Source organism: Falco rusticolus, chromosome 1 (assembly GCF_015220075.1).
Source record: "Falco rusticolus isolate bFalRus1 chromosome 1, bFalRus1.pri, whole genome shotgun sequence".
NCBI lineage: Eukaryota > Metazoa > Chordata > Aves > Falconiformes > Falconidae > Falco > Falco rusticolus.
The window spans coordinates 123,044,433-123,069,600 of NC_051187.1; the positions used below are offsets into that span (position 1 = coordinate 123,044,433).

Genomic DNA, 25,168 nt, shown 5'->3' on the forward strand with positions numbered 1-25,168 from the left:
GCCACACACATACACAAATACCACTTAAAGAAAAACAAAGTTTACATCCCAGAGAATACAAGTCACTTTTCAGCTCTCTAGAGATTGCTCATGATGAAGGCTCCATCACATTTGCAATTTCTGTTCCCTGAGATGGGATCCCTTGAGTGGAAGGGATATTGACTTCTACCACTTCAAGGCTCATATAGGCAGTGGCAAAACATAAAACTATCAGGGAAATAGTTTTGGCATTAGAGAGACCATCTTAAACAATAAAGACCACATCAGGATGCTCAACAGAATGCAGACAAAATCTACTAAGAATATCCAAAACTGCTTATGCACTATAATTCTACCATAGCCACGAACTGACTCCCAAGTGTAAAGTCACAAAGACGAGTTTAATATTGACAAAAAAAAAAAAAAGCGCTTAAGTTAGTGGTATTTTCTTCCTTGAAATAACACACTGGTCATATGAAAGTCACTGAAGAGGTCTGCTTTTAGCTCGGAAGACTTTTACAGTTACAGCTGAATTCAAAAACCCCAATTCCAAATGTGTGATGTTAACACAAAAACTGAGAACTCAAGACCTGGGATAAAGAACAAATTCAGTTGTTAAGATTCTAGCAGTTAGGTGAGGCCTTTCAAGGCCTTTCCCAAAACATGAAAAGTTCTTCAGTATCTTTCCCACCACCATTATTTCAAGATTCACAATGTTCTTTAAAATACTAATGGGGCTAAATTGAAACCAAGCGCCATATGCTTGTAATGTCTTCTGTGAAGGTCTGAAGCCACCCTGTATCAATTATTTGGTTATTCAGTGCAGAAAGTTAAAGATCACAGAAGGTATAACAGCTTTTAATACTCCATTAATATTATAGATTAAAAATTATTGCATAGTCTTATGCATTTCCTAAAACAGCATTCTCTGGAAATTAAACATTTTAATATAAAAAGAGCAACTCTTTAAAACATGAATTGCTTTCACTACCTCGATCTTCTATCCTTTTTTGATTTGTCAGTACATTTGTCCATTGTTTTCTCATTGTCTCCTCTGCACTTGGGGCAATACCACTTGCCCTTCGGTTTGTAGGTGAGTCCAACACATGAGAAGTGGAACCACTCGATAGGACACTGTTCGTTGTCACATCCTATCATTTCGCCATAAGACACTTGGTTGCATAAGCAGTAAGTTGGTTCATTGGGATCAATTGCAAACTCTACAGGTGAAACCTCTCTCTCTTGTTTGGCTTTGGAGCGCTTTTTCTTCTTGGAAGATTTAGATCTTTTTTCTTTAGGTGGCTGATCATCGCAGTCATCAATACCATTTGCTATATGGCACAGATCACGGCTTTCGCTGGTTCGCTGGCGACGAGGTCTACGCGAAGATCTCTCTGGCTGGCAGGACTCCATCTTTGCCTTTTCCAGAGGCTTTTCATTCTCAGACAGATCTTGAAAACATTGAGAGTGTGTTTCCATTTGCCGGGCTCTATTCTCTACCAGTTCTAGCATTTGAGTAACTATTTGAATTTTCTCATCTCCAAGTTCTTGGCTGTTGATTAATGCACGCTGAAGATGCTGCTGCAAGCGTTTCTTCTGAACAGGATCATTTTCTGACTTGTATTTTTCATAGACATCATCTATTTCTTTTAACGCTTCTATAAAATAAAGATAGTAAGAATAATTAAACAAGATGGAACATGCTCAAGAAAATATAGAAATGTATTTTTAACTGATGAGAAATAGTACAAATTTTAATTATAGTATACCCTAGTGGGCTAGATTGGATATTTTATTCAAGTTACCCAAGGTCATCAAATCAGTGTTTAAGATCACAATCTGTTCCAAGAAAAAATTCTTAAGTTCCAAGAAAAAGCAAGCTTATTTTAGCCATTGGAAAAAGAAAGGATAAACCAAGAAAGGGAATCATAGCTGCTGGAGCACAGATAGTCCATATCCTGGCTCCATCTGAAAAAGCAGGAATTTCTGTTGAGAGCCCTTACCACAGTGGTTCCAAAACCCTGGCCTACAAACTAAAGCTATAGCTTATTGTACCACAGGAAGAAACTCGGAATTCATATCATCGTTACATAATATATAACACTCCACAATTAGGATATCCAGATTCTCTGCCTTCCCCTTCTTATTCATCTAAACGTTTGGTATTACACTTTCAAGTTGATGTTGTTATAAATAAGGAGTACGACAACTGAAGTTACATAATAGTATAGTTACAATCAGGATTTAAATCAACTTAAACCACTCAAAATGCTTTTCCTTTTTTAAGCAATCGGTAATGAGCGGCTCAGTCTGACTTCTAAGCTTTTCTTCTTGCACGTCGTGCAAAGTAACTGGATGAGTGGCTGTGAATCTTTAATAAAATTTAGTTCTTGAAAGCGAGTTTAATGAACCCAAACAGGGTTAACAAATGCCTTATAAGCCAGCCTTAGTCTGTACTCTACTTTTCTATACTGCTGGATTTTAAAATAGTATCTTCAGATCAAAACTTACACTAGATCTATACGCGAAAGACAGAGAAATTGCTAACGTGGAAGGAAATAGATTCGTAGAACTGACAGTGAAACCTGATGCACAGTGTTAGCTACAGTACTGGTTCCTTCAGAAACAACTTAAGGATTTTATTTAAACAGGCAAGGGAATTTATGAATGACACTACTTGTTTTAGAAGTAAAAAGATAGGCAGTACAATCTATCCCTTCCTGAAAGCCTGCGTTTCACAAACCGGCTTTCATTTTTTAAAGTATTTGTCTGTTGTACGGTTGTGAGATGATTCAAGCTTGTGCTAAATGGGAACCACAGATATTACCTCAACATTGTTCAGAGTGATTATTTTTTCCTGCTGACATCTTGAAAGAGTAGCTTAAGCATGAACGGTCATTTTTTACTATAAATTCTGAAACCTGTATGACAACAGTAGCCAACAGCATTTTGTTCTGTTTCAGACCTTCACTAGGGGAAGATAATCACTACTCTGCCTGTGCAATAATTCACTTAACCTATTTTTTCTCAATACTAGCATTTCAACTACCGTTAAAAACACAGCTTAAGTTTCCCTGCATCTTCAGCTGCATTGCTTGCCTGTTACCCTGACAGCAGTGGTGGTGAATCTTACTCTCTGCTCCTGAAAAGGATGGAGTAAGGTATGTTGTATGTGCTGAACTAGAAAGGCATAACCAGCGTACAATATTCTGCAGCCACATTACCTTCCACCCAGCTTGCTTTTTTTTTTGTGTGTGTGTGTGTTGGGGGGGAGCGGGGGATGGGGGTGGTGGAGAGGAGGCAATGTAGGTGCAGTTACACAGATTTCCCATAGTGGGAATGCCCTGCCTAGAAAAACCCACAAGCAGTAACTGTTCACTTTTTCACACTGTGACAAAGAAAAACATTCACCCTATGTTGACTGTTCCCTGAATGCAGCCCATGAAGATATCCTGAAGACTTTAAATGGACCACCACCCATTAAAAAGAACTTGTGGACTGACAGAGATAAAAGTTCACCAAACTCCTTGTTGGTCCCCAAGATTAGAGGCGGCATCCCATCCATCCATCCAGCTAAACAGCTCTGAAACCCCTGCTACAAACCAAAACGCACACAAAAAACCCCAGCACAACACAAACCAGGGCCAAGTGTTCATTACAGATAATCTGATTAAGTTTGGTGGAGCTAATAAAAGCTAAAAGGATTTCAGTTTTCCAAGCACAGGAGTGGCTTTGTCCCTCCTGCATGAGCTACCGCTACCTTTTAAGCTAGCTGAAATTATAGAGTAGTGCTTTTACATCTTCAGACTCGGGCCTAAAATATTTTTATGCAACTTTTTGTTGTTGATGACATTCCGGAGGCTTTGGTAAATCCGGCAACGAACTTCTGCTTTGGCCCAGTATCGTGTTAGTGGCCGGAGGAATAAAATCCAGGAGACGGAGCCTAAAGAGGAGGCGGAATGTATTCCAGGCAGACGCGGAGTGATGGCGACAGGGCAGGTAAAGAGCGTGCCAGGCAGCCCAGCCTTGACCGAGAATTCAAAACGCTGCAGACAAGTCTACGCCCCGTAGACTTTAAAACCGCGGAACACTCACAAAAGCTCCGTTCTTGCATATCTTCCTGGGTAAATTAGAAAGATAATTGAGAGAATCCGTTCACAATAGCCGTCTTCTGAGGCGGCCCATTTAGCGGCTGAAAGGCCTTAACAGCCCCCGCCAAAAGCCACGGGGAAGCCAGCCACGCCAGGGGAAGGGGGGCCAGCTCCAGCGCCCGCTCCCCGGGACACCCCTCGGCCCGGGCCCCGCCGCGCGGTGCGGGCGGCAGCGCTCCGCCGCGGTACGGCCGGGCGCAGGGCGGCGGCAGAAGGTGCCGCAGCCGCGTCGCCCACGAGGAGGAGGCGGGACGGTTTGATCGGGATTTAATCCGCGTTTCGGCAGAAGCCGGAGCCCGCGGTAACTTCCCGCGAGCCGGGGAACGCTCCGGGGAGCCGCGCCTCAGCCCCCCACGGGCAGCAGCGATCAGCCGCGGGACGGGGACACGGCTCCGCCGGGACGCGGCACCGCACCCCCGCGGCGGCGGGGCAGAAAGGGCTGGAAAACCGATTGCCGCCCCGCCAGCTCCAGCGGCGCCGCCGCCGGTTCGAGCACCGGGGCTGCTCGGCGGGGGAAGGCGGGGCGGGAGCGGCCCCGCACGGAGCCGGGGCCTAGCGCCGGGCACGGAGGCACCGCCGGCTCCCAGCGCCTCCGGTGACCGGCCGCCGCCCCGCCGCCGCCGCGGGGCGCCCTCCCCCGGGAGGGACCGGCCGCCGGCGAACGCGGCGCCCCGGCAACGCCGCCGGCTCAGCCCCGCGCAGGCCCCGGCAGGGGGCCCACCCCGGCGCCCACCCCCCTTGCACCGGGCCCGCCCCAGCTCCGGCCTCTCCGCGCCGGGCGCATGTGCGGCGGGAGGCCGCCCCCTTCCCACCCCCCCGTCCGCCCGGTGCCCTGTGGCGGAGGCCGCGTCCCGCGGCGGCGCCCACCTTGGCACTGCGTGTCCATCTCCCGCAGCAGCGAGGCGTTGCGCTGGATGTCCAGCGGCAGCGACTCCACGCACTCCAGGTAGTCCTGCACGTAGAGCGAGAGCAGCCGGGCCCGCTCCCCGCCCGGCGCCGCCGGCCCCGACACCAGCTGCGGCCCCGCCAGCATCATCCCCCCGCGCCAGCAGCACATCCGCCGCCGCCGCCGCGCCGCCCGCACCGGGCGCGGGGTCCCCGCGGCGGCCCCGCTCCGCTCCCTCCTGCCGCCGCCCCCCTGCCCGCCGGGGGCCGAGCTGCGCGGGCCGCGCCGAGGCGCCGCGGAGGGGCGGTGAGGGCTGAGCGCACCCCGGGCCGGGCCGCCCCGCCGCGGGGTCCCGCGCCCCTTCCCGCCGCGGTGCCGCCGCCGAAGCAAAACCCCCTCGGAGCCCCCGCCCCTGGCCGCCGGGCTGCGCGCATGCGCGAGGCCCTGCCCTTATAAGGCGCGGCTGGCGGCGCTGCCAGGGGTTCGCATTCTCCCGCCTTCCCCGCTCGCCCGCTCCTACTGGCCCGGCGCGCGGCGAGGGGCGGGAGCCAGCGCGGGGGCGGAGCCTCTCTTAAAGGCGCACTCCTCCTCCCTCCGCGCCCGGGCGGAGCGGTGACCGCCCTCGTGGGGGGGGTGTGGTGTGTCGTGGCCGTGGCGGGGGGCTGCCCGCGTCCCGCAGCCCGGCGGCAGCGCGCAGTGAGGCGGCGGCGCCCGAGCGGGCCCGCCCCGCCCCGCGCCGGGTGCCCCGGCGGCGCCCGTGTGTGGACGGGGGCGCGCGGCCGCTGCGGGGGGCGCTGAGGCGCCACGCGCGCGGGGCGGGAGCTGCCCCAAGGGCCGGGCGCGTGCGTCCCCCGGGCACCGCCGTGCCCGCCCCCGGCCCCGCCGGGCAACGGGCGCCGCGCCCTCGCCGCCCTCCCTGAGGGGCAGCCGGGGCCGGCCTGTGCCCCCTGCCGCGGCCCTGTCGCACCCCGGGCGAGGGCGAGCCGAGGAGCGCAGAAACGCCGGCCGGGTGTGAGTAGTTGCGTTTTACCTGCAGCTTTCAGTCAGCTCCCGCCGCTGCGGAGCTGTTGGCAGGGCAGGAGCGGCGCCGGGGCCTGGCTCCGAGGACCGGGAGTGTCACCAGAGGGAGGCCCCCGGGGGTCCCTCAGGCGTGCCTCCTGCTCTCGCCGGGCGTGCTTGTTAGCGCTGGCTAGCGCCTCTCGTTGGTCAGTCGCCCCCGGTTTATTTGCTCTTCCCAAAAACGCTCGCTGACCTTGGAGACGCTGGGGAGTTTACCTGGAGGATGTGTTGTGGCTGTCGCGGAGTGCGCTTTGTTCCCTCTATAGGCTGCGATGCTCTGCACTGTGTTTTCAGTCGTAACCCTGAAGCTCCCCACATTTTCAGGAGATAATGGCAAAGATATCAGAGCTAGCAGAAATGTGCAGGTTTACGTTTGATGCTGAAGCCTTACCATTTGCACCGTCCTCTCATTTTCTTGGAGTATTTTGGCATACAAAATAATCTGCCAGCACTCTCGAAACACGCCTGTTCGGAAGGCATCGTGACTGACAGGAGGGGGATGCGAGTAAGTTCTATTGCAATAAAACGTGTACGCGCATTACATTGTTTGCAGGCGGCTTGTGTATTTCTCTCCCAGGCGCTGTTGTGAGCTGTATGTGCAACAGTTTATTTCTGAAAAGCATTTTCCGTCATGAGGTTTGTACCCGTAGCAGAGGGACAGGCTACGTGCAGGGAAGGCAAGTTTAGTCTGCTACACAAGTGTGCTCCGCTGCCAAGCTTTTCTCACTGCAGCAGCTGATAGGGTGCGGCATCTAGTTCATTCATATCCTCCAACTGCAAGAAGCAGTAGTTTAGACTGCTCTTACCCATGATAAAAGCTACCTGATTTAGCTTTAAAGAAGAGCAAAGTGATTTCTAATAAACTATCACTTAGGGAGGCTGAGTGACATTTTATCCTGAGGAGTCATTTCAGAGAATTTCAAATAAGGCATCAAAGAACTTTAGCCTTTCGAAAGCCGCTTGCCTGCCAACAAACCTCCCAAGTTTGACACTGTATCCTGTCTTTCCCAAGGCTGTTGCAGAATTTGCATCAAATGTTGGCTACAACAAATATAATAGGAAATAAAAGTAGAAACACACTTTTCAGCTACATGCTTTTCCCTACTGGAAGAATAATACAAAGCAGATTGAATTATTAAAAGGTTGAGATTTCATCCCCACCTCTCTGTCAGGCATTTCTCTGATCTTTACTACATGAAGGATAATCGGTAAGCATCAGGGAAGAAAATCTTGTGGAGTCTTGAAACATCCTGACAGGACCTGTACGTTTTGCAGTATGTTGCATTTATATTTCAGGAACCTGAAAAAAAGCGGGGAAAATGCAACATCTGGCAAACAGAAAAAACAGCATCAGAGATGAGTGAATTCAAGGGTAAAATGGTGCGTGTGTGTAATCTAAATTCCCCCAAACCCCTTCTGTCTTGAATTCCTACCTGTAGGTAAGTGGCCAGTGCTGAAAGAGTACCGGTACTGATCCTGTAGATAACATTTTAGGATGGCATGATCTAGAGTAGTGGTTAAGTAGCAGTACAGGTTGCTCAGAGAGGTTGTTTAGTCTCAGTCCGTGGATATTTTCAGAGCCTAACTGGATGAGGCCTGGCACAACCTGATCTGGCTGTGAAGCTGGCTGGCTTTGATGGCCTCCAGAGGATTCCTTCCAGCCTACTTTTTTTCCTGTGGTTCTGTGAATACATGTTCTGTGCCAGGTAGTTCCATGGCTAGTCCTACGACAAAATTAGTGTGTTGAACTTCACTGACTTTGTCTGGCCAGCCTGCATATTACCATCTCACATGATGGCAATCTGAAAGTGTTATTTTCCTAAGACCCAGGAAAGTATTTAAACACATTCTTATCTTTCAACTCAGGCAGCTGCTAAGCTGGTATCCTACAAGACAGTGATTTTCATACATCTACATCTAAGATGTGAAGTAATTGTAGCTGTAGACGGGCAGCTTTGCCTGAGTCAGCAGTGTGTTGGCAAGTTCATAAAAATGATGAAAACAAAGTTGTAGGCAGTACTTTCAAAACATTGTTACTCTGATGTCACCAGCCAAAAAAAACAGGAAGTAGTTTGCCAAAACTCAGTCTGTTCATATTCTTAAGAGGACATCTCCATCTTAAAATCTGTAACACCAGTAAAACCAGCTGCTGCTTTTTTGTGTGTCGTGACAGCTCAGGTTAATGAAGCTAAGCCTCAGATCTTGTCTCATTTTTGCACAAGCAGATTTGGAAAGTGAAAATAACCCAGTTCCATGGGCAGCGAACAGCTAAAACTTAATCGTGTTGTATTCATTGCTGTCACTTCTGAGTAACTGAAGCCTCTTCAGTTTAATTTTTTCATATAATACTAACATATAATTACCATATAGGCAAAAAGCACAACCTGTATACCAGTGCCAAAGGACCTAGATTAAGTGATACAATATTCTTTAGAAAGAAGATTCTTTCTGTTTCAAGGGGATGTGTTTCTGCTTATAATGAGCTTCAGTGGCTGTACTGTTCTGCCATGTCATGAAGAAAGCAAGCTGAGAAATAGAGATTTCCCCTACAAAGCAGAAAAACATAGGAAAAATGTTCATTAAAAATTAACATGTTATTTAAAATTAAAAATTATTTACTATTAAATGTTAATTTAAAAGTAACATTTTGGCATCCCTCTTTTCTGACAAGAAACTAAATATGGGCCACTGGTAAAGAAATAGCCAAGAAGGTCTTTTTAGAATAATTTCTAACATTTGTGACAGGTGGTTTCTGTGCTAAAAACCTGCTGTATGTCACTATGGGGGAAGCAATATCTAAGGTACAGCAGAGATCTGCTAATGTTTGCTGAACTTAAATGTTGTCTGCTGCTTTCGAGCCCTAAAATAAAGTTTTAAGTTTTGAGTAGTCTTAAGAATGCAGCAGTAACATTAGACCAGATTTCCATAGGAAAAAAGAAGCCTTGGCTTGCTGCATGTTTGAAGCGTCAGGGACATGGAAAACAAGAGTAGTGGGCTAAATTCTCCGGTTTGATCATGCCTCAAAATGGCTAGAAGAAAGCACTCGAGAATTTTGAGGTACCGGACTCAAGTTCACGGGTTGATAGCCTCTGTGACGCAACTATATCTCTTCGTTCGATGCCTGTGAGAATAATCTGGAGAGAAGACAAGGCACGGTAGAGCAAAATCCTGCTATTTGTGGAGGTGGACAGGCAGAATGACCATAGATTTCCACATACCCTCTCCACTAAGTGGAGAATTGTCAGCTTGATGTCGACATTCACAGTGGTATCGGGGATATGTTATTAGGGTGTATTACATAAAACCCACCTCAATGGTTGTCTTCCAAGAGTAATAATACACAGAAGTCCTATACTCAATTTATTTAGATTGATTTATATGTCTCTAAACTACCCTCACTTTTCGTGGAGAACAGATCCCAACAGCTTTGTTTCTTTACTGATAATTTCCCAGTACGGTTTTTCAAAGTTGCAATCAGAGAATTTCCCTTCTTTTTGTGAAAGTTTATTTCCTTATATTGTATAGATTTTGATATGTACGTGTATATATATGTATATGTATGTATATAAAAAAATATTTCCAGATATTTAGTCCAAATCTTATTTTTCCGTTTTGCAGTTTTGCCTCTCATCTGTGGTAATCTTGATTTTATATCCTCAAATCGTAGCTGACTCCTGTCCCGTTTCACCTGATAATACGCGAGTTGGTAAGATTTTGTTCAGCATTCCATTGATAGCATGGGAAGAGTTTCAGCCTGTGGAGAACATAATGAAAAGCAGCATTATGGATGGGGACCAGTCTGTAAGGGGCTGTAATAGTGAAAGACCTACTTAGCATTTAGTAGAAACACTCAAACGATGATACCAGGGTGCTTCCTTTAAGCAAATGGAACAGAACTTTTTGACACTCTACGTTTCTTGGTAGGCTTGCTTCTCTAGTTTCTGTGAGACAGAGAGGATGAAGAATTCTCTGAGATACCAAGAAAATGCAAAGAAAAGAAAGAATGAGTACAAGCCAGGTGGGCCTTTTAGAAGTCAGCTGAAGAAAGCTATAGGCCATAGAAAAGTTGTATGGAAAGGCCATAGCTGACCTTCATATAGGCAATATTCCAGAAAGAGGCTATCTCTCCCAGAGCTACAGAGGTAGTGGCATGTTTGTCTGGATAAGCTGTTCTTGAAAACCTCTCTAATATCAGGTCATCCAAAAAAGATACTTCCCTGTAATGGCAGACATTGCTTGTGATTTTCCTTAAATATTAGGCTTGATTTATCTGGTGAAATACAAATCATATGGTATTTTGCTGATTGACTGGATACCGAGCAAAACCAAATTCCAAATCAAATACAAGAATAAATGCAGTTTATTATACTACAACACGATACAAGAAAATAGCATGCAATATGACAAAAGGAAACAGTCCTAGTTATTAATCACAATATGATAAAGGAGCAATAGGAGCGAAGCACCAAATCATTATTGCAAAGCGTTACAGAGACTGAGAAAAGGACACATCACCAGCTACCACCTTAACACCATCCAGGCCCACACTTCGGCTGGGAAGCCCCGCTGCAGGTGGCACCAGGAGTCTCTCGGTAACTGGGAAAGTTCCTACGTGGTGTGTCCACCCGTAGGTGAGGCTGCTGTCCAGTCCTGCAGCTTGCCTGCCTTTACACTCAGTGAAGAACAAAAATAGTTTACACACCTAGTGTATGTAAACTTTTAAGTTTAGGTGAAGTGCAGGCGTGCGCTGTCTCATGGTTGGTAAGCTTCACACACACCAGGGATGTTGGCCAAATGCCCAAGCGAGGTGGAGTTATCGTCATGACACAGCTGCACACAGTATTTACTGTCTGGATGGTCCTGCTCACGTCTTGCTTGTTCAGGGGGCTCAGGACAAACACCACCTGCTCATTAAAGTTGTCTTAGAGCTCCCTGAGCTCACTGTCCAGGTTAAACAATTCCTAATTAAAGACAAAGACTTCTTCATAAGCAGTAATCAATTTCATAAATTTTTCACCATGTATGGAAACAACCATTATTATTTTTCTCTTTCGTTTACACAAGTGTAGGACTCCTACAAGTAAGACATGGACTAAGGTCAGACCATTTCAATAAGGTGATAAACTAAACCAGTACATTTCCTGAAAACACTGGCATGTGTTTTTTTCCCATCTAGCCTCCTGCTCTGCTGTATCAAACAGCTGTCTAGCACCGAGTAACAAACTTCCCACACTGATCAGGAGATGTATGTTCTTCATCCAAATGCAAACATCTGTTCAAAACTGGAAAAGGTCCAAGTTTTCTGCTAATATGCCTTAAAAGAAAATAATGAGTGCAAATTAGTAATCAGTTGACTTATATTAACACGTAGAGGAAGGCAGCTGCAATATCCAGCTCATCTTTTTCTTCAAGCTGATGGGTTCTGTTTATCTCACCATGAGCGGAGTGAAAAATGGAATAAAGTTTGCAAACTAGGGTTTACTTTGTGCTTTATTTTGTAATGACTATTTATCTATTTTTACAGTTCTTCCCATTCAGCTTCCGTATTCTAATCCCACGGCTGTACCCAAAAGTGTTTTGAGAATTTGATAGGCCAGGGCAGGGCCTGTTAAGGAAATTCACTTTTATGTGAAGTCATTGCTTCCATCAGAGCATGCTGACACGCTGTCGCTCTGCTTTGAGCAGAACCACACTGCTCCTTTTTGAGAGTATCCGCTAGGTGCTATGGAGCATGCTGGCTGGCATAGCTCCTTAGAGGAGGGGGACACTGCTGACCAGCCGAGGGGCAGTGGATGGCTGCTGCAATGGGTAGAGCCACATGGATCATTCCCTGTCGTTTAAAACATAGATCTGTCTGCTCGTGGCTAAAGTGACATGCCCCTGTTTTCCTCTCCAGGAAACAGCTTTCAGACAGTGACTCTTCTTCCTCACCTACCATTTTAAAGCATAAATGATCCGGTGGATTTGCTTTCCAGCTCCAGAGCCAATCACCATGCCAAAGAACTGGCAAAGTGTGCTAACGATGTTTAGGGAAGCCAGGTGAAGAACGTTAACAAGTTAATCTTATGCAAGTAAGCGACAACCGTCTTTATTGTCTTGCTTGAGCCCTGAGGCTTGATCCTCTTCCGTTCAAGTAAATGGAAGAATCCAAGTGACTTTAACGGAAAAGAACTGAGCCCCTTTTGCCCACAATAAACAAAGGATTTTTTTGTGTGCTCTTACCTGAGCTACACGCTAACATGCATGCTGTGTTTCTGTGATTCTGTTACTCAGCGCAGGTCATGTGAAAAACACGTTCTTACTTCTTCCTCTTACAAGAAACAAACATACACAATGGCACCTTTGTAATCAAGATTGTGAAATGAGGGCAGGCAGTTTCAGTAACTGATGGTTTAAGACATTCGTAATACTCTCCCCTGTGTGGATATTGATTTTCCTTTCCAACTCAGGAAACGAAGGTGGGAGTCATCCAGCCAAATATGTCGAGTGAGAGAGAATCTTAGTATAAGTAGGTCTTGCCCTAAAAATGTCTCCATTGTGAGGGGAACCCAGGTCTGTTGCTGCAGATGTCAGTGAAATGAATTCCATTCCGTATGTGGAGATGGGGTAATTACATGCCTGTAGTTATCACTTATAATTTCAGAGTTCCCCTGAAATCTTGAAGAGAGTTTTAGCATATGTCATTACAACTCCAAGCCAAACAGGAGGAAGCTTCATTTTATTTCCCTAGTGTGGATTTTTTTTTTCCTCTTTCAAATCTGCTTAGCCAAACCTAGTACAAATGTTTAATCTCTAGTGCAACTGAAATGTCACTGCAAATAGCACCAGAGTAACTTCCTATCTTCAAAATAACTAGCACCAAGTCACCTGCATTATGTGTTTCTTAGGGGTGCTGCTGCTATGCAAGTTTTCTGGTGCAACCACTTACTCCAAGTTACCAAAAATTAGTATTATTCTATACTACTAACATATGATTGATGTACACTTTCTTCCAGGAACTGACAGTTTACATTTGCTTTATTATTCAGCTGTAATTGTGAGAATAATTATTGGTTAAACAAGATGAAGAGATGCCTAGCCTCCCAACCATCCTCTTCCCCAAAATAATAAACAGAAACGTGACGTTTGCTCCAAACTAATGAAGAATTTGGGGTGGAAGACCACTGTCAAACCATGGGCAGCATCTGGTGGAATATAGTTTGTCTCTTCGACTGCAGTTAAAATGTAAACACCAGAGGATTTAGAAAATCAGGCAAACATTGGTTTGATCAGCTTTCTTAGTAGTGACAAGTAGCTTCTGCAGAGTGTGGTTCATCTCTGACAGAGCAGTCCATTTGGGCCTAACAGTTAATGTTGCTTGACCATCAGTGACTAGTCAAACTTCAAAGGGCTGTAGGCTCAGATGTCAGAGCCAAACAATGCTTTTTTAGTTGTAGGAATGCTACCAGAGGAACAAAATACCTAACTGGTAACCACTGGAACTCAATCGTCCATTGCCTTAGCAACAGGCAGTTGTGCTCAGAAATTACCATGTGCCGTTTTCAAAATTAGCCTACGATGTATTTGAAACTATTACCAGTTATCGACACAAAACCTGCTTTTGTGAGCGCTCTTACGTGTCTTCAGCGCAGGTGGAAACCTCTGCTGCCATTTACAGAAGGGCAGCCGTATGTCTGAACAGTCACTTGCAAGTGCCGGCAGCACTCTGCTCAGGCCGGCTCTGCGCTGGCGAGTACCCTGGCTCAGCAACCGTCTGCCTGCACTCACGGGGCTTCCGTGAAATGGCACAGGTGTAAATTCACGCAAGGAAGAGGAGCGGAATTAGTCACAGCCTAAAAATGGATACTTCCTGACAGCAGATTTAAAATGGGAGGCGGTGCAGTGGTAGCAGGCATAAATGACAGTATTTTCTTAAAAACACGTAACCGAGCTAGTGGGAATACCTTTGCTGTGGCAACTAACAGAACCACCTAGAAGGCACGCAAATACAAGTGAATTGTTAAATGGACAGAGTGTGCCATATAACACACCATGCGGAACATGGCAAAAATGCACATTTTAGCTGAAAGAAAACCTTAAAAAAATATTCTACAAAGCAGATATTGCTGTTAGTGTCTCTGCAGTTTGGAACTTAGAAATCGGGGTGACAGATCTGCCTAGTGAAAGAGAGAGACGGCATCAAAGCCCTTTCAATGCGCACTTTTTTTCCTCAGGCTCTGGATTACTAGACCATGTCAGCTCACTGTCATCCACAGTCAAGCCAAGTTTGATTTTTGAAGTATTCTCTCCTGTTAATAAATTTGGGGACCAACATTTAGCATAAACTACGAGTGAGAGATTTTTGTCCACACCAAGAAAACCAGCCCAAATTGTTAAGGTGCTGCAGTGCAATCTTTAGGGCCAAAAAAAAAAAAAAAAAGAAAAAAAAAAAAAAAGAAAACCAAACCCACATCAGTCACCAGCCACTGCACGAGCTTCAGCTTGTCTACACAAACTTGTCTGCGGTCTTCAGCCTGTACCGCACGTGCTGCCTGCACTACAGAGGGATGACAGCTCATGAAACATTAGCTGCATAGAGCCTTGGATATATCCTTCTTAGCAGATGAAACTAGGACACTGGGATTTCATTAAAGTTTCTCAACCAAAAAACCCGAGAACTTCTAGAGCTGTGCCCTAGTTTAGTTGTTTCTTTTGGGATGGGTTCTTTGATAGCATTTTAATTTGTAATCTCCGTTTTCCCATGTACGTATAGCTGATCAGATGAAGAATTATGGGAGAAAAGAGAAAGCCGCTCGAGTAGTTCAAGTGGCTAAGACAGCAACCAAAATGACAGCTCCAGCCAGGTGGTTTGTCAGCCCCTCGTGCACCCTCGCAAAGCTCTCGTGTGAAGCGGTCAGAGCTGTCGTAGCTAGCTGTGCCCAGAGCTGCTCCCCGCTCTGCACGTGCCGGGCACAGGGGTCTGACACTGCAGCCAAGATGTCACCGTGAGGGTGTTGCTGGAGGATGCACAGCAGACACTGGAGACCAGCAGGGTTTGCAAACGGTAGCGTGCCCGCGTACAGGCCACGTGCCTGTAGCTCGGCCGAAAAAGCAAGACACTGCTAGTTTAGCAAACCTGGCCCCACCACAGGAGCTTCGTAAATACCGAGGGAGAGGAACCGGAAGGCAGCGGTGGCTCTGGGCTGCTGGGTGCTGTTTGGGGAAGGGGAGCATTAATCGTAATGTTCTGGGCCTGAGGTACCTGAGCTTGGGTGTTATTCTGGGGATGTCTGCCAGCGCTCTTCTGGCCTATTTCGTACCCAGACACGACGGCAGGGCAGCAGAGGGCTGAATTCCGTGGAGCCGAGCACAGCGATGTTAGCTGCTTGACATACCAGACGCAAGAACGGCGCTGCCTATGGAACGAACGTGGTGTATCAGCACGGCCGGCACTTACGTGCAGGACTGCGGTGGGCAGCGGCATCTTGCATCAGGGACCCAGAGCGGGCAGGTAGCGCCGGCGGCCCTCACCGGTCCGGGGTGCCGGCCTTCCCCGGGGAGCCCCGGCAGCAGCGTAGGTGCTTCCGTCGGGCAGGGAAGGAAACCCTGCGGGCAGGGGCGGCAGCGGCAGGCGCTCCGCCAGGCGCACCCCGAAGCCCAGCGGCTGTCAGGAGAAGCGGGGTCCCGCCACCCGGAGCCGCCGCCGGGAGAGCAGCGAGAGAGCATTTGCGGCGGGTGCCGCGCCGCCGCCGCGGGCCGGTAAAAGGGGATGGCCTGAGAGTGAGCCCCGTTCTGTTGGTGCGCCTGCGCACTACCTGCGTGTCTGTGGCCGTGACGAGAGCCCGCCCCGCGCTCACCCGCTCGGCCCGGGGGCGTCTCGGCGGGGAGTGCGTGAGGCCGGGGCGGGCGGGGGCGCGGGTAGCGCCCGGCACTCTCTGCCGGCGGTCCGGGGACTTTCCCCTAGGCGGGCGCGGGGCCCGTGAGGAACCGTGTCCTCCGTGCGTGGCCTAGCGAGCAGGTCTTCAGAGCATCCCGCCCTGCTCCCGGGGCCGCTCCGCCTTATACGGCACGGCAGCCGGGAGCGCCTGCCGGCCAGGGCGAGGCGTGCTGCCGCCCCGCCCCGCTCTCCGCTGGCCCCCGCAGGCGCTGCACAGCCCGGCAGCCGGCGGGCCGTCCCCGGCGGAGCCCCACGGGCACGGGTGGCCGCGACCCGTACCCCACCGCGGCGCGGCCCCGCCCCGCGACAGCATTAAGCAAATTGAGGGCCGAGGCCCCGCCCCCGCGGCGGCAGCGCGAGCGGCTGCTGGGCGCGCAGCCACGCCCCCCGCCGCGCCCCGGCCGCGCCTGCGCGGAGCCCGGCAGCCGGCGCCCTCTAGCGCCGCCGTGCGGCCAGCGCCCCCCGCGCGGCGGAACCCCCGAGCTTCTGCCCGTAGCCCCCCGAATCGGTACGGACCCGGCCTCCCGCAGCACCGGCAGGACGTGCTTCGGCTGCTGTAGCAGCCCTCAGAGGAGACGGGAGCCACGGCCGGCGCCTGCAGTCCCCAGCACTCCCGCAGGGACCGGGGCCAGCCAGCTTTTGTTTCGGTTGGTTTCACGGCCCCCCCGGGGCAGCTCTGCACACCCGCGGTGTCAGCGCGTTCGTTCTAGCCGGTCCTCACCAGCCGCGCCGGGCGATTCAAGACCAGCATCCCACCGGCTGGAGACCACGACGGCGCCTGGAAGGGAAACCCAGGGGTTTTAGAGCTGACAGGACTATGCAAACCCTTCTTGCCACAGCCGGTTCTTTGAAAAATCTTCATTTCTTCCTCTAGAGTTAATCAAATGTTAATAAACTCTCATTCAAATACTTAATGCTCACTTGCTTCTACGGCAGATTCTGCTTGTTGAGCTGCTTCCATGCAGAATGTGAAATAAAAATAACACACTTCAACTTTCAGTTTATATTAAGAGTAGCTATAGACTCGTCCTTTAATGAATCACAACCAAACATCAAAGAGGAATAACATTCAAAAATTTTTTAATAAAGTAAGCTAAAGTCAGGACTTAAAAAAAAGGCATCTAGCACCTCAGCCTTTTAACACAGTTACCCCCCCCCCGCCCGAGGTCGGTCAACACCACAAACTTTGCTTTACAGATGGGAAACACAGGGTTTCACAGGGCAACACAGGCTGCCGTTCTCAACCGGAGACCTGGAGATGCCCAAACAGCCAGCTAGAAAACACTGTACTTCAGAGGGCACAGGACACAACTCCTGCTCCACAAAAACAGTCATTCTGTGTCTCCACCTGAACGAGGTGAGGATTTAAAAACAGATCTCAACGCTTCCTGGCACAAACACCACGACTCCTAAGTACAGCACAAAACTTGCTCTGCACTAGAAGCACGCACCAGTTCCTACGTGGCGAAAGACGCAATGTAATGAATGTGTTGCGTTCCGAACATCAGGCGGTGCTCCAGAAACACCGAGGGGAAAACTCCTGAGAAACCCAACCAGAGCGAAGGGCGGGCGACCGAGGGCGCAGAAGCACAGGGGTCAGATGGAGGAAGCTCTCAACCAGCCATCGGGAAGCACGAGCAACTTGCCGGCTTTCAGGTGCTACAGACTGGACAGCCACTGCTGTTCAAAATCTTGTGGGTACAGTGTAACACCAGCATTGTGGTTTAAAGTCCCAAAATCACACACAAAAAAAAATCTGAAGTCTTTTAAGTGGACGTACATACTACCGAGACCTCAGGAATTCCTATTCGCTCCTGTAGTACTCGATCAATGGATCTGTCAGGTGTAAGGTTGCCACAAAATGATGCTAACTACTGTAATTGGACAAGAAAAAGTCAAAATAGCACTGAAGACATTATGGTTTACAGTTACATGTCATTATCCAATAATATCAAAACATGCAGTTTGTGCAGGTATTTCAGTAACATTGAAAATAAATGTTATTTATTTTCAATGTTACTTTATATATTATTGAAGCAAAGAACCACTTTCTTTGCTTCAAACCATTCTGTACATCATGTAAAAACGTAGCAAAGGAAGGGCTCCGTCAGTGTGAATGCTTCACAATACACTCGCTGTCTCTAGCAGACAGCAGCATCTTCACTTTGCTTATCTTGGTGGTACAAAAGCAGAAAGATATTCCATAGGTCCACTCTATTGGTTTTACAGTATCTCAGCTATGCATCCAAAGAAAAAAAATCTCATCCTTGTGGGAGTACGCCTTGAAGCCACTCAAAGTAAAGCTTTTCTTAAAGTATCGCAAAGTTATTGAAATGGCTACAGTATTTAATAATCAAACTCAAAGTATTATAAAAGCATATCCCAGAGGTTTTGTTTCAGTAGCAGTCAAAATATGCTTAGTATAGAAATCCATATTTATTTGGAAAAAAAACGTAAATTATATTTCACAATATAAATTAGAACTGCTTACAGAGTTTTGGTGGCTGAAGTAGCTGTGACTGGACTGCTAACTGGTAATTTGACAGTGTAACGATAAATGGGATCTAACCTGCTAGTACGTTAAATGGGATCAGGGTGTCATTTATATTGCGAGCATTAGGTAAACATCCCATAAAAATAGTCAACCAACTATGTACTCTCCTAGTATGAAGAACAGCGAACGTTATGAACAACAAGCCTGAAACAGATGATTCAACTTTTTGATTGAAATTCTTAAAACAACTTTCAATCGTTCAAGTATTATGGTCCCTATATACATACTTCTATGTGGCTAAAAAAGACGTTACGGTAGACAACTGAGCACACTGCCATCAAATCGTAAGAATTACAAAATTGTCAGGTTTTAAACAGCAAGTTGTACCTTAATCGTTTAATTAAAAATAGAAGAATTAGGTAGACTATTTTGCAAATAAAACAGCACACTGGTGTGCTATATATTAAGGCATACCTTTAAATGCGCACTTGTTGTCTCTAACAAGTTTTATACAATTGCTACCAAGTGAAAAGACTATCATTGTCTTGCAAAACTGAGAAAGAAATACAAAATATCTGGAAGCCTACGTTTTTGAAGTACAAAACGAACCTTCAGTCCTTGTGTTGAACTACTACTATACAGGTACAAACTGCTATTCTCCCCTACAAGATCTCACGAGGATTTCTTAAAGCTGGAGGTAAATTTGAAGGTTTTGATTCTTCATCCAGAAGTACCAAATCTTCAATTTCACTACCTTTGTATTTTCTTTTGCATATCTTCACAATAACTTTCTTCTTGAGGAATAACTTCAAAGCTTCTCTTGAAGCAACCGCTTTGGCATTTTCCATACTTTTACCACAGCCAGTACCCAAGTAGACAGACTTGCACCTCAGTTCACAAACTATATTTTCTAGAGAGCTCTTATTTTGAGGCAAGTCTGCAAGTTCCTTCAGGGGAACAAAAGCAACATCTAACGTAGCTTTTACAGACTGAATAGATGAGTTTAGAAGTTCTGCGTGGTTTACGTTAGGACTGAAGCCTCCAACAGCAACCAGCTTCCAGGCTACAGCTTTGTACAGTCTGTTGAAAAAAGGCTGCCTTTCCTTCGCATCTTCACTGGTCAACGGCTTGCACAAAGCCTTAGCAGGGCTTTCACCTGCCTGCGAGCCACTCTTGGAAGCCTGCTGCAGTGAACCTGCCTGCGTGCCGCTCTTGGAGGCCAGCAGGGAAGCACCTGCCTGAGCTCCACCCCGGGAGGCCAGCGACGAGGGACCTTGCTGAGCGCCGCTCCGAGCAGCCAGCAGTGAAGCAGCCACCTGAGCGCTGCTCTTGGAAGTCAGCAGTGAGGAGCCCTGCTGAGCACCACTCCGAGCGGCCAGCAATGATGCAGCCACCTCGGCACTGCTCTTGGAGGCCAGGAGTGAGGAGCCTGCCTTAGCAGTGCCCTTGGAGGCCAGCAGCAGCGAGGCGCCCGTCTGAGTGCCGCTCTTGGGGGCCAGAAGCAGCGAGCTGCCTGCCTGAGCGCTGCTCTTGGATGCTGATGCTGGGGCACCGGCTTGTGTTTTGGAAGACACCAAGGTAGTGCTTGTTTGCGGGGTGCTCTTGGTGGTCGGCGGCACCGTCGCTGCCTGCGGGGTGCTCTTGGTGGTCGGTGGCACCGTCGCTGCCGCTGCCTGCGGGGCGCTCTTGGCAGCTGCTGGCACCGCCTCTGCCAACGGGGTGCCCTTGGCAGCTGGTGGCACTGCACTTACTGTAGTTTTCTTTTCAGGGGATGGCACGTTTTCAGATTTGCTTTCCTTAGGTGGATTTGAGCAAGGCTTCTCTCCTGACTCTTTTTCAGATGAAGATGGGGTTTGTTCAGTCATACTTTCAGCATTAGCAGATTTTTGTTCTGTTTCTACGTCTGATGCGGTGACCATTTCTTGATTTGAACTGCAAGCTGACTGGGAGCCTTCTGGATCTTTGCTAGTATCTTTTCCCTGCTTTTTTGGCGATGCCCGCTCTGTTTCCTTCAGGGCTTCTACCTTGGTTGTTTTCACATCCTTTTCAGTATCCTTACAATCTTTGCTTTTCTCAACAGCTCGCTTCTTGGAGGGCTCCTCTACCCCTTCTGCAAAACAAGTAAAGTGTGTTATTTTCTTTAATTTCTACGCTATGAAATATCCATCTAGAGACAATTTATCTGTTTTCTAAAACTTCTAGCAATAACCTCTGTGAATTCAAAAAGTAGGTACTAGGAATAGACGTGGAACTGTAATTGCAAGTATGAACCTACTGTTTCAGGAAATTTTAGTATTTTTTGGCAATAGACCAAAAATACTCAGGTGCAAGATTTCAGGTTTTGGTTTGGGAGCCATAATGCATTTCTATTCTTGAAGTCCAAACCAAAAATTACCAGAGTACATTAAACAGGCTATCTGAGCTGACGAAAAAACCCCAACCAGCCAAACCAACAAAAAAGCGTACTTTGTCAACTAACATCATAAACACATCCTTTAAAACCCCACTTTAAGAATTTCTTTAAGCAACTAAGTTTCCCACAAAGCAACAACACCTGACTGGCGCTTAAAGGCAGAGTAGTTAAGAACGAGTTTAAGCTGGAGTACAACAGCAGACGTTGCGTTAAATAAATAATCAGCTTAAAGGGCGCCAGTTGTAGCAGTTCAAAACAAGAGCTCCACGTCACCAGCGGAATGTGTACGCATTACATCTCTTTGACAGGTATTATTTGAGGGGGAAACAGCACAGAGAGGGGAAACGGTTAAGAAGGAGCTTGAAAAGTAAATTATTTCGACTAGTTTCTAAGCCCGAGGTAAACGGCGAACATGAAAAAACAAGCATTTTCTAGACTCCTATGTATTGTCACAGCTATGATCTGCTAACCATTGCTACTTGATATGCCTCTTTTCTTCACCTTGGCAACCAGTTCATCTCTCGTGGTGCGGACGGGCGCGCCGGTCACCTGGATGCCATCGGCCATTTCCAGCGCCTTCTCCATGACCTGCGGCGGGTACCTGGAGGGGCGACAAGGGGAGAGCAGGGGAGGGGAGGGCAGGCGCGTCAGGCGGCCCCCGCCGCCCCCGCCGCCGCCGCGGGCCCGCCGCCCGGCCGCACTCACCGGCAGCCCAGGAAGACGTGGTTGGCCCACACCATGGAGAGGGACACCAGGCGCTGCAGCTCGGCGCTGCCCGCCGCCGGCGGCGCCCCCACGTTGCGCAGCAGGAACTCCCGCCGGTGCCGCCAGTGGTGCTCGGGCTCGCAGGCCCCGCGCAGCGCCTCCGCCCACGCCACCTCCTCCGCCGTCCGCCCCAGGGGCTCGGCCGCCGCCTTGCCCGCCGCCATGGCCGCCGCCGCCGCTCCGCGCGCGGGGCCCGCCTCCGCCCCCCGCAACGGAAACGGCCGCGCCGGTGCTTCCGGCCGCGCGGGATGACCTCACAGCCGGCGCGCGCGGCAGCCGCCGGCCGCTGCCCCAGGCTGCTTTGCGGCGCGCGCGCCGCCGACGGCCCGAGGGGGGGCCGCGCCCGCCCCGCCCCGCCCCGCCCCAGCCCTGGCGGTCCCTAACGGTCCCTAACGGTCCCTGGCGGGAGGCGGGAGGGGAGCGGGGTCCGCTGGCGGTGGGTGAGGGAGGGCGGCAGACGCCGCCCCCGGGACGCCCCGCCTGCCGGGCTCGCCTGGGCGCGCTCCCGCGTCGGCGCGTCCCTGCGGCCGCGGGTGGTCTCGGCGCTTCCCGCCTTTTTCCTTGTGTCCGCGCTGCGGGTGAAGCGTGAGGCGCGCCGCGCCCGGCGTGTCGCCCACAGGTGGTTGCGTTCGGGCTCAGGCTGAGGGGAGTGTGAGCTCCCCGCTGCCCGCCCTCCCCTCCTGCCCTCACGTCTGGGGGTGCTAGGGGAAGAGAGAGTATGGCTGCCCCGGCCACCCCCGTGCTATGCCTGGTAAAAGCGTGAACAGAAGTTCCGCTTGGAGGTGCGTTCCGGCCTTCCTGAGCTCAGAGTCGATGGGATCAATGCGTGTTTTTACCTCCTCGGCATGTGATAGGAAGGTCGTGGTGAGGAAGCGGGTGGTTGTAGCATTTTTGGGAAAACACTAAATGAAGGATTCCAAATGTGAGGGCTGCCGGCTGCAGAGGGGTCAGATACTTGCTCGCGCAGCTCTGTAGGCTGACTTGCTGTTGCAAAAGTTTACCCCAGTATTTGATCCGGTTGGAGAATTCTGTGTGAAAAAGTAAAAAGCATGCGGTGAAAATATCACGAGCTTCAGTCTGCCCAGATGGTGCTTGCTGAAAGTGCAACAGAGGAGAGAGAGTTTTGAATTCCAAAGGGCTGTCCCAGGAGAGCTGTATTGATTTTTCCCTCTGAATTAGAAGTCTGTGTTTGCTTAACTTTTCAATTTTTAACACCTACATGTCATCGTGACGTGAATTACCAGACAGATTGCATTTAAGGAAGGAGTGTTTCATGGAAATTATTACATAGTAGTTTTAACTTGCAGTACCACTGTGGTACAAACCTAAGCGATTAAGGAAACTAAGCCAGAAAAAAATAGTCCCAGTGCACTTTGTTAGAGTAGAAGTGCTTTGCCCTCGCTTTCTTGGTTAACCCGCGCGATGTTGTCCTGTGCATTGGCAAGAATAATTCAGTGACCGAGAGAGAGCGAACAGTAATGAGTGGGATAGGACCTGACAGACATGCTGTTGTTTTGTTATTTGCATGTAGAGGAGGAAAAGGGCAGAAAGTTTGTATACTCTCTGGTGTGGGTGTCTTGGAGCAATGGGTTTGTTTCGAAACGATGTCAGAAGGTTCAGAAGCAGTGCTGTGGTCTCCACCAGTGTAGCGTTACCCGTCTGTTTCCAGGCATTCATTGTATCAGTCCTGCATGTGGTTATCTGGTAATGTAGGCCTGAATATATGAAGGGCGTGAAATGTCACACTAGGGTTTCCACTTAGACATGAGGTGGGTCTGTCTTCTGGGCCTCTGAGCCTCTGATACCACAGTTCTTGACTTCGTGGTTGATACAGACCTTAGACGGGGAGGGTGAATGGAATTCCTGGCAAACAGGTTTGAGTTTGCACTCAAACAGACATCATCCATGCTGCCGGCCTGTTTGTTCACACTCTTCAATGAACCAGTTTGCTCCCTAATGAAGCCAGCTGGGACTTGGCCCAGGCTTGAGATCTGCCCCGAGGGGCAGCAAGAATTCAGCCAGGCCTGAGGAGCTGTAGCAGGACTGCCTGTGTGCTTGCAAAGGTAGCAGAGCAAACAGCACACAGACTTGAATGCCTTGTCATCCTCCACAACCACCTGAGCTGCCAAGTGAAGTGACTAAGAACTAGTCCGTGTTGACTTGCTTATATATCATTTAAGAGCAGGGGTGTGGAGGGTTAGACTCTAGAGGGTGATTGAGGCATCCTGTACACTGAGAGGGATCCCCAGAAGTCACATTATGGTGTTGCTGGGTGAGCCACAGCTCCTGCTGCCGAACATCAGAGGTAGGCCTCCACATCTCAAGAGTTTTGTGTCTGCTTTTGGTCACCCATGTGCATAAGATTATATGGACTCACTCTGTGACTCCTGGGCTCATCCAAAAGTATTGTTCTAGGGAGAGCTGGAGACTCAGCACAGTTACAGAGCCTAATACGTTATCTGCTGCTAGAGTGGCTCAAGAACCGATTAGAACAACTTCTTGCCAGTTTTAGAGGAAAAATTAACTGAACGCTATTTCACCTCTTTGCCCCCTGACCATACGTGTGAGCACAAACATAGATGACAGCTGGAGAAAAGTCAGAGGGCAATCCTGCACACTTCTGGGGTAGCTCATAATAGTTTTCAGCTGTAGTGAGCAAATTCTATGGTCTGGTACCTTTCTGGCACCTTACGCTGTTAATTTTGGGTTAATTTTTCTCTAATGCTCTTTCTACGTCGGTGTAGCTTTGTTGTTGGTGCGAAGGTGACTTAAACCAAAATCAAGCCTTTTGTCTTCCCTTCCTGTTTTTTCCAGACATATTTTGTAGTGTTGCTTGCATCATACTGGAAACAGGCTAGATCCCAAGCCCGGAGCATGGGATGTCATACATGTGCACACACAAACATAGGTGTATACCCACAGTGCTGTCTGAGCCCTACAGATGTACTGTCTCGGATTGATTAAACAAGCGCATGTAGTAGAAAAGAGAGGAAAATGCTGCTACTAATTTTAAAATAGGAAACAAGGGATGTTTTCATTCTCACCAGGAAAGGCAATTTTGAAGTTAAAACACCTCATTGATGGTGCTAATACTGTGCATTTAATTTTCAACATTGGAAGAAAAGAGATGGTTTTGTTCCCACTAGGGAAGGAACTTCTAAATTCCACACTGATAGTAGTGTTGTTAGAGTCATTTGGGGCTTGATAATAGCTTCTTTTGGCAAGATATAACTAAAATCTCAAGGTGAATCATGCCAGTGTCTATAATCACGGTTGCACCTGCACTTCCTGTATAATAAAGTTTATTTCTGCCTTTGTAAACCAGTGAATTATTATTTCTTCAAAGTCAAGTCCCGCTGAAACACAGAGGGCAGTAGCCCCATTGGGTTCAATTATGTTCTGTGCAGTTAAGGTTAATATATAGTGACACTCTTTATTCAACTTAATATGAGAAGTGTGACCTTAACATCACAGCAACGCAAAGATAAAGCTCAGAGTTATTGCC

General features: G+C 48.7%; 2 protein-coding genes across 4 annotated transcripts; both read right to left on the minus strand.

Moving 5' to 3' along the window:
* Window positions 1-364: 364 nt before the first annotated feature.
* On the minus strand, window positions 365-16,156 carry ING2 (inhibitor of growth family member 2). Of its 3 annotated transcripts, none has more exons than XR_005106077.1 (3): window positions 15,512-16,156; window positions 6,047-9,829; window positions 1,533-1,637 (listed from the first exon to the last, which is right to left on the minus strand). XR_005106077.1 is itself a non-coding variant. In XM_037399107.1 (2 exons), the coding sequence occupies exons 1-2, from the start codon at window positions 5,185-5,187 to the stop codon at window positions 967-969; spliced, it is 861 nt and encodes a 286-aa protein (XP_037255004.1). In that variant the 5' UTR covers window positions 5,188-5,405; the 3' UTR covers window positions 365-966. The 3 variants fall into 3 exon arrangements, 1 of the variants encoding a protein (XP_037255004.1); XR_005106078.1 differs by lacking the exon at window positions 15,512-16,156 and adding an exon at window positions 15,317-15,505; XM_037399107.1 differs by lacking the exons at window positions 6,047-9,829; window positions 15,512-16,156 and adding an exon at window positions 4,998-5,405 and having other exon boundaries at window positions 365-1,637.
* An 835-nt stretch (window positions 16,157-16,991) lies between these two features.
* On the minus strand, window positions 16,992-21,866 carry LOC119153145 (CDKN2A interacting protein). The gene is made up of 3 exons (XM_037399091.1): window positions 21,604-21,866; window positions 21,369-21,499; window positions 16,992-20,595 (listed from the first exon to the last, which is right to left on the minus strand). Exons 1-3 carry the CDS (start codon window positions 21,825-21,827, stop codon window positions 19,148-19,150), a joined length of 1,803 nt encoding a protein of 600 aa, XP_037254988.1. The 5' UTR covers window positions 21,828-21,866; the 3' UTR covers window positions 16,992-19,147.
* Between the last annotated feature and the right edge of the window lie 3,302 nt (window positions 21,867-25,168).

Coding starts and splice junctions, on each gene's coding strand:
- ING2 (XM_037399107.1), bottom strand. CDS start 5,187: ATGTGCTGCTGGCGCGGGGGGATGATGCTGGCGGGGCCGCAGCTGGTG. Junction 1,638..4,997: donor GATGGACACGCAGTGCCAAG/GTGGGCGCCGCC, acceptor TTTATTTTATAG/AAGCGTTAAAAGAAATAGAT.
- LOC119153145 (XM_037399091.1), bottom strand. CDS start 21,827: ATGGCGGCGGGCAAGGCGGCGGCCGAGCCCCTGGGGCGGACGGCGGAG. Junction 21,500..21,603: donor CACGTCTTCCTGGGCTGCCG/GTGAGTGCGGCC, acceptor TCGCCCCTCCAG/GTACCCGCCGCAGGTCATGG. Junction 20,596..21,368: donor AGGCATATCAAGTAGCAATG/GTTAGCAGATCA, acceptor CTTGTTTTGCAG/AAGGGGTAGAGGAGCCCTCC.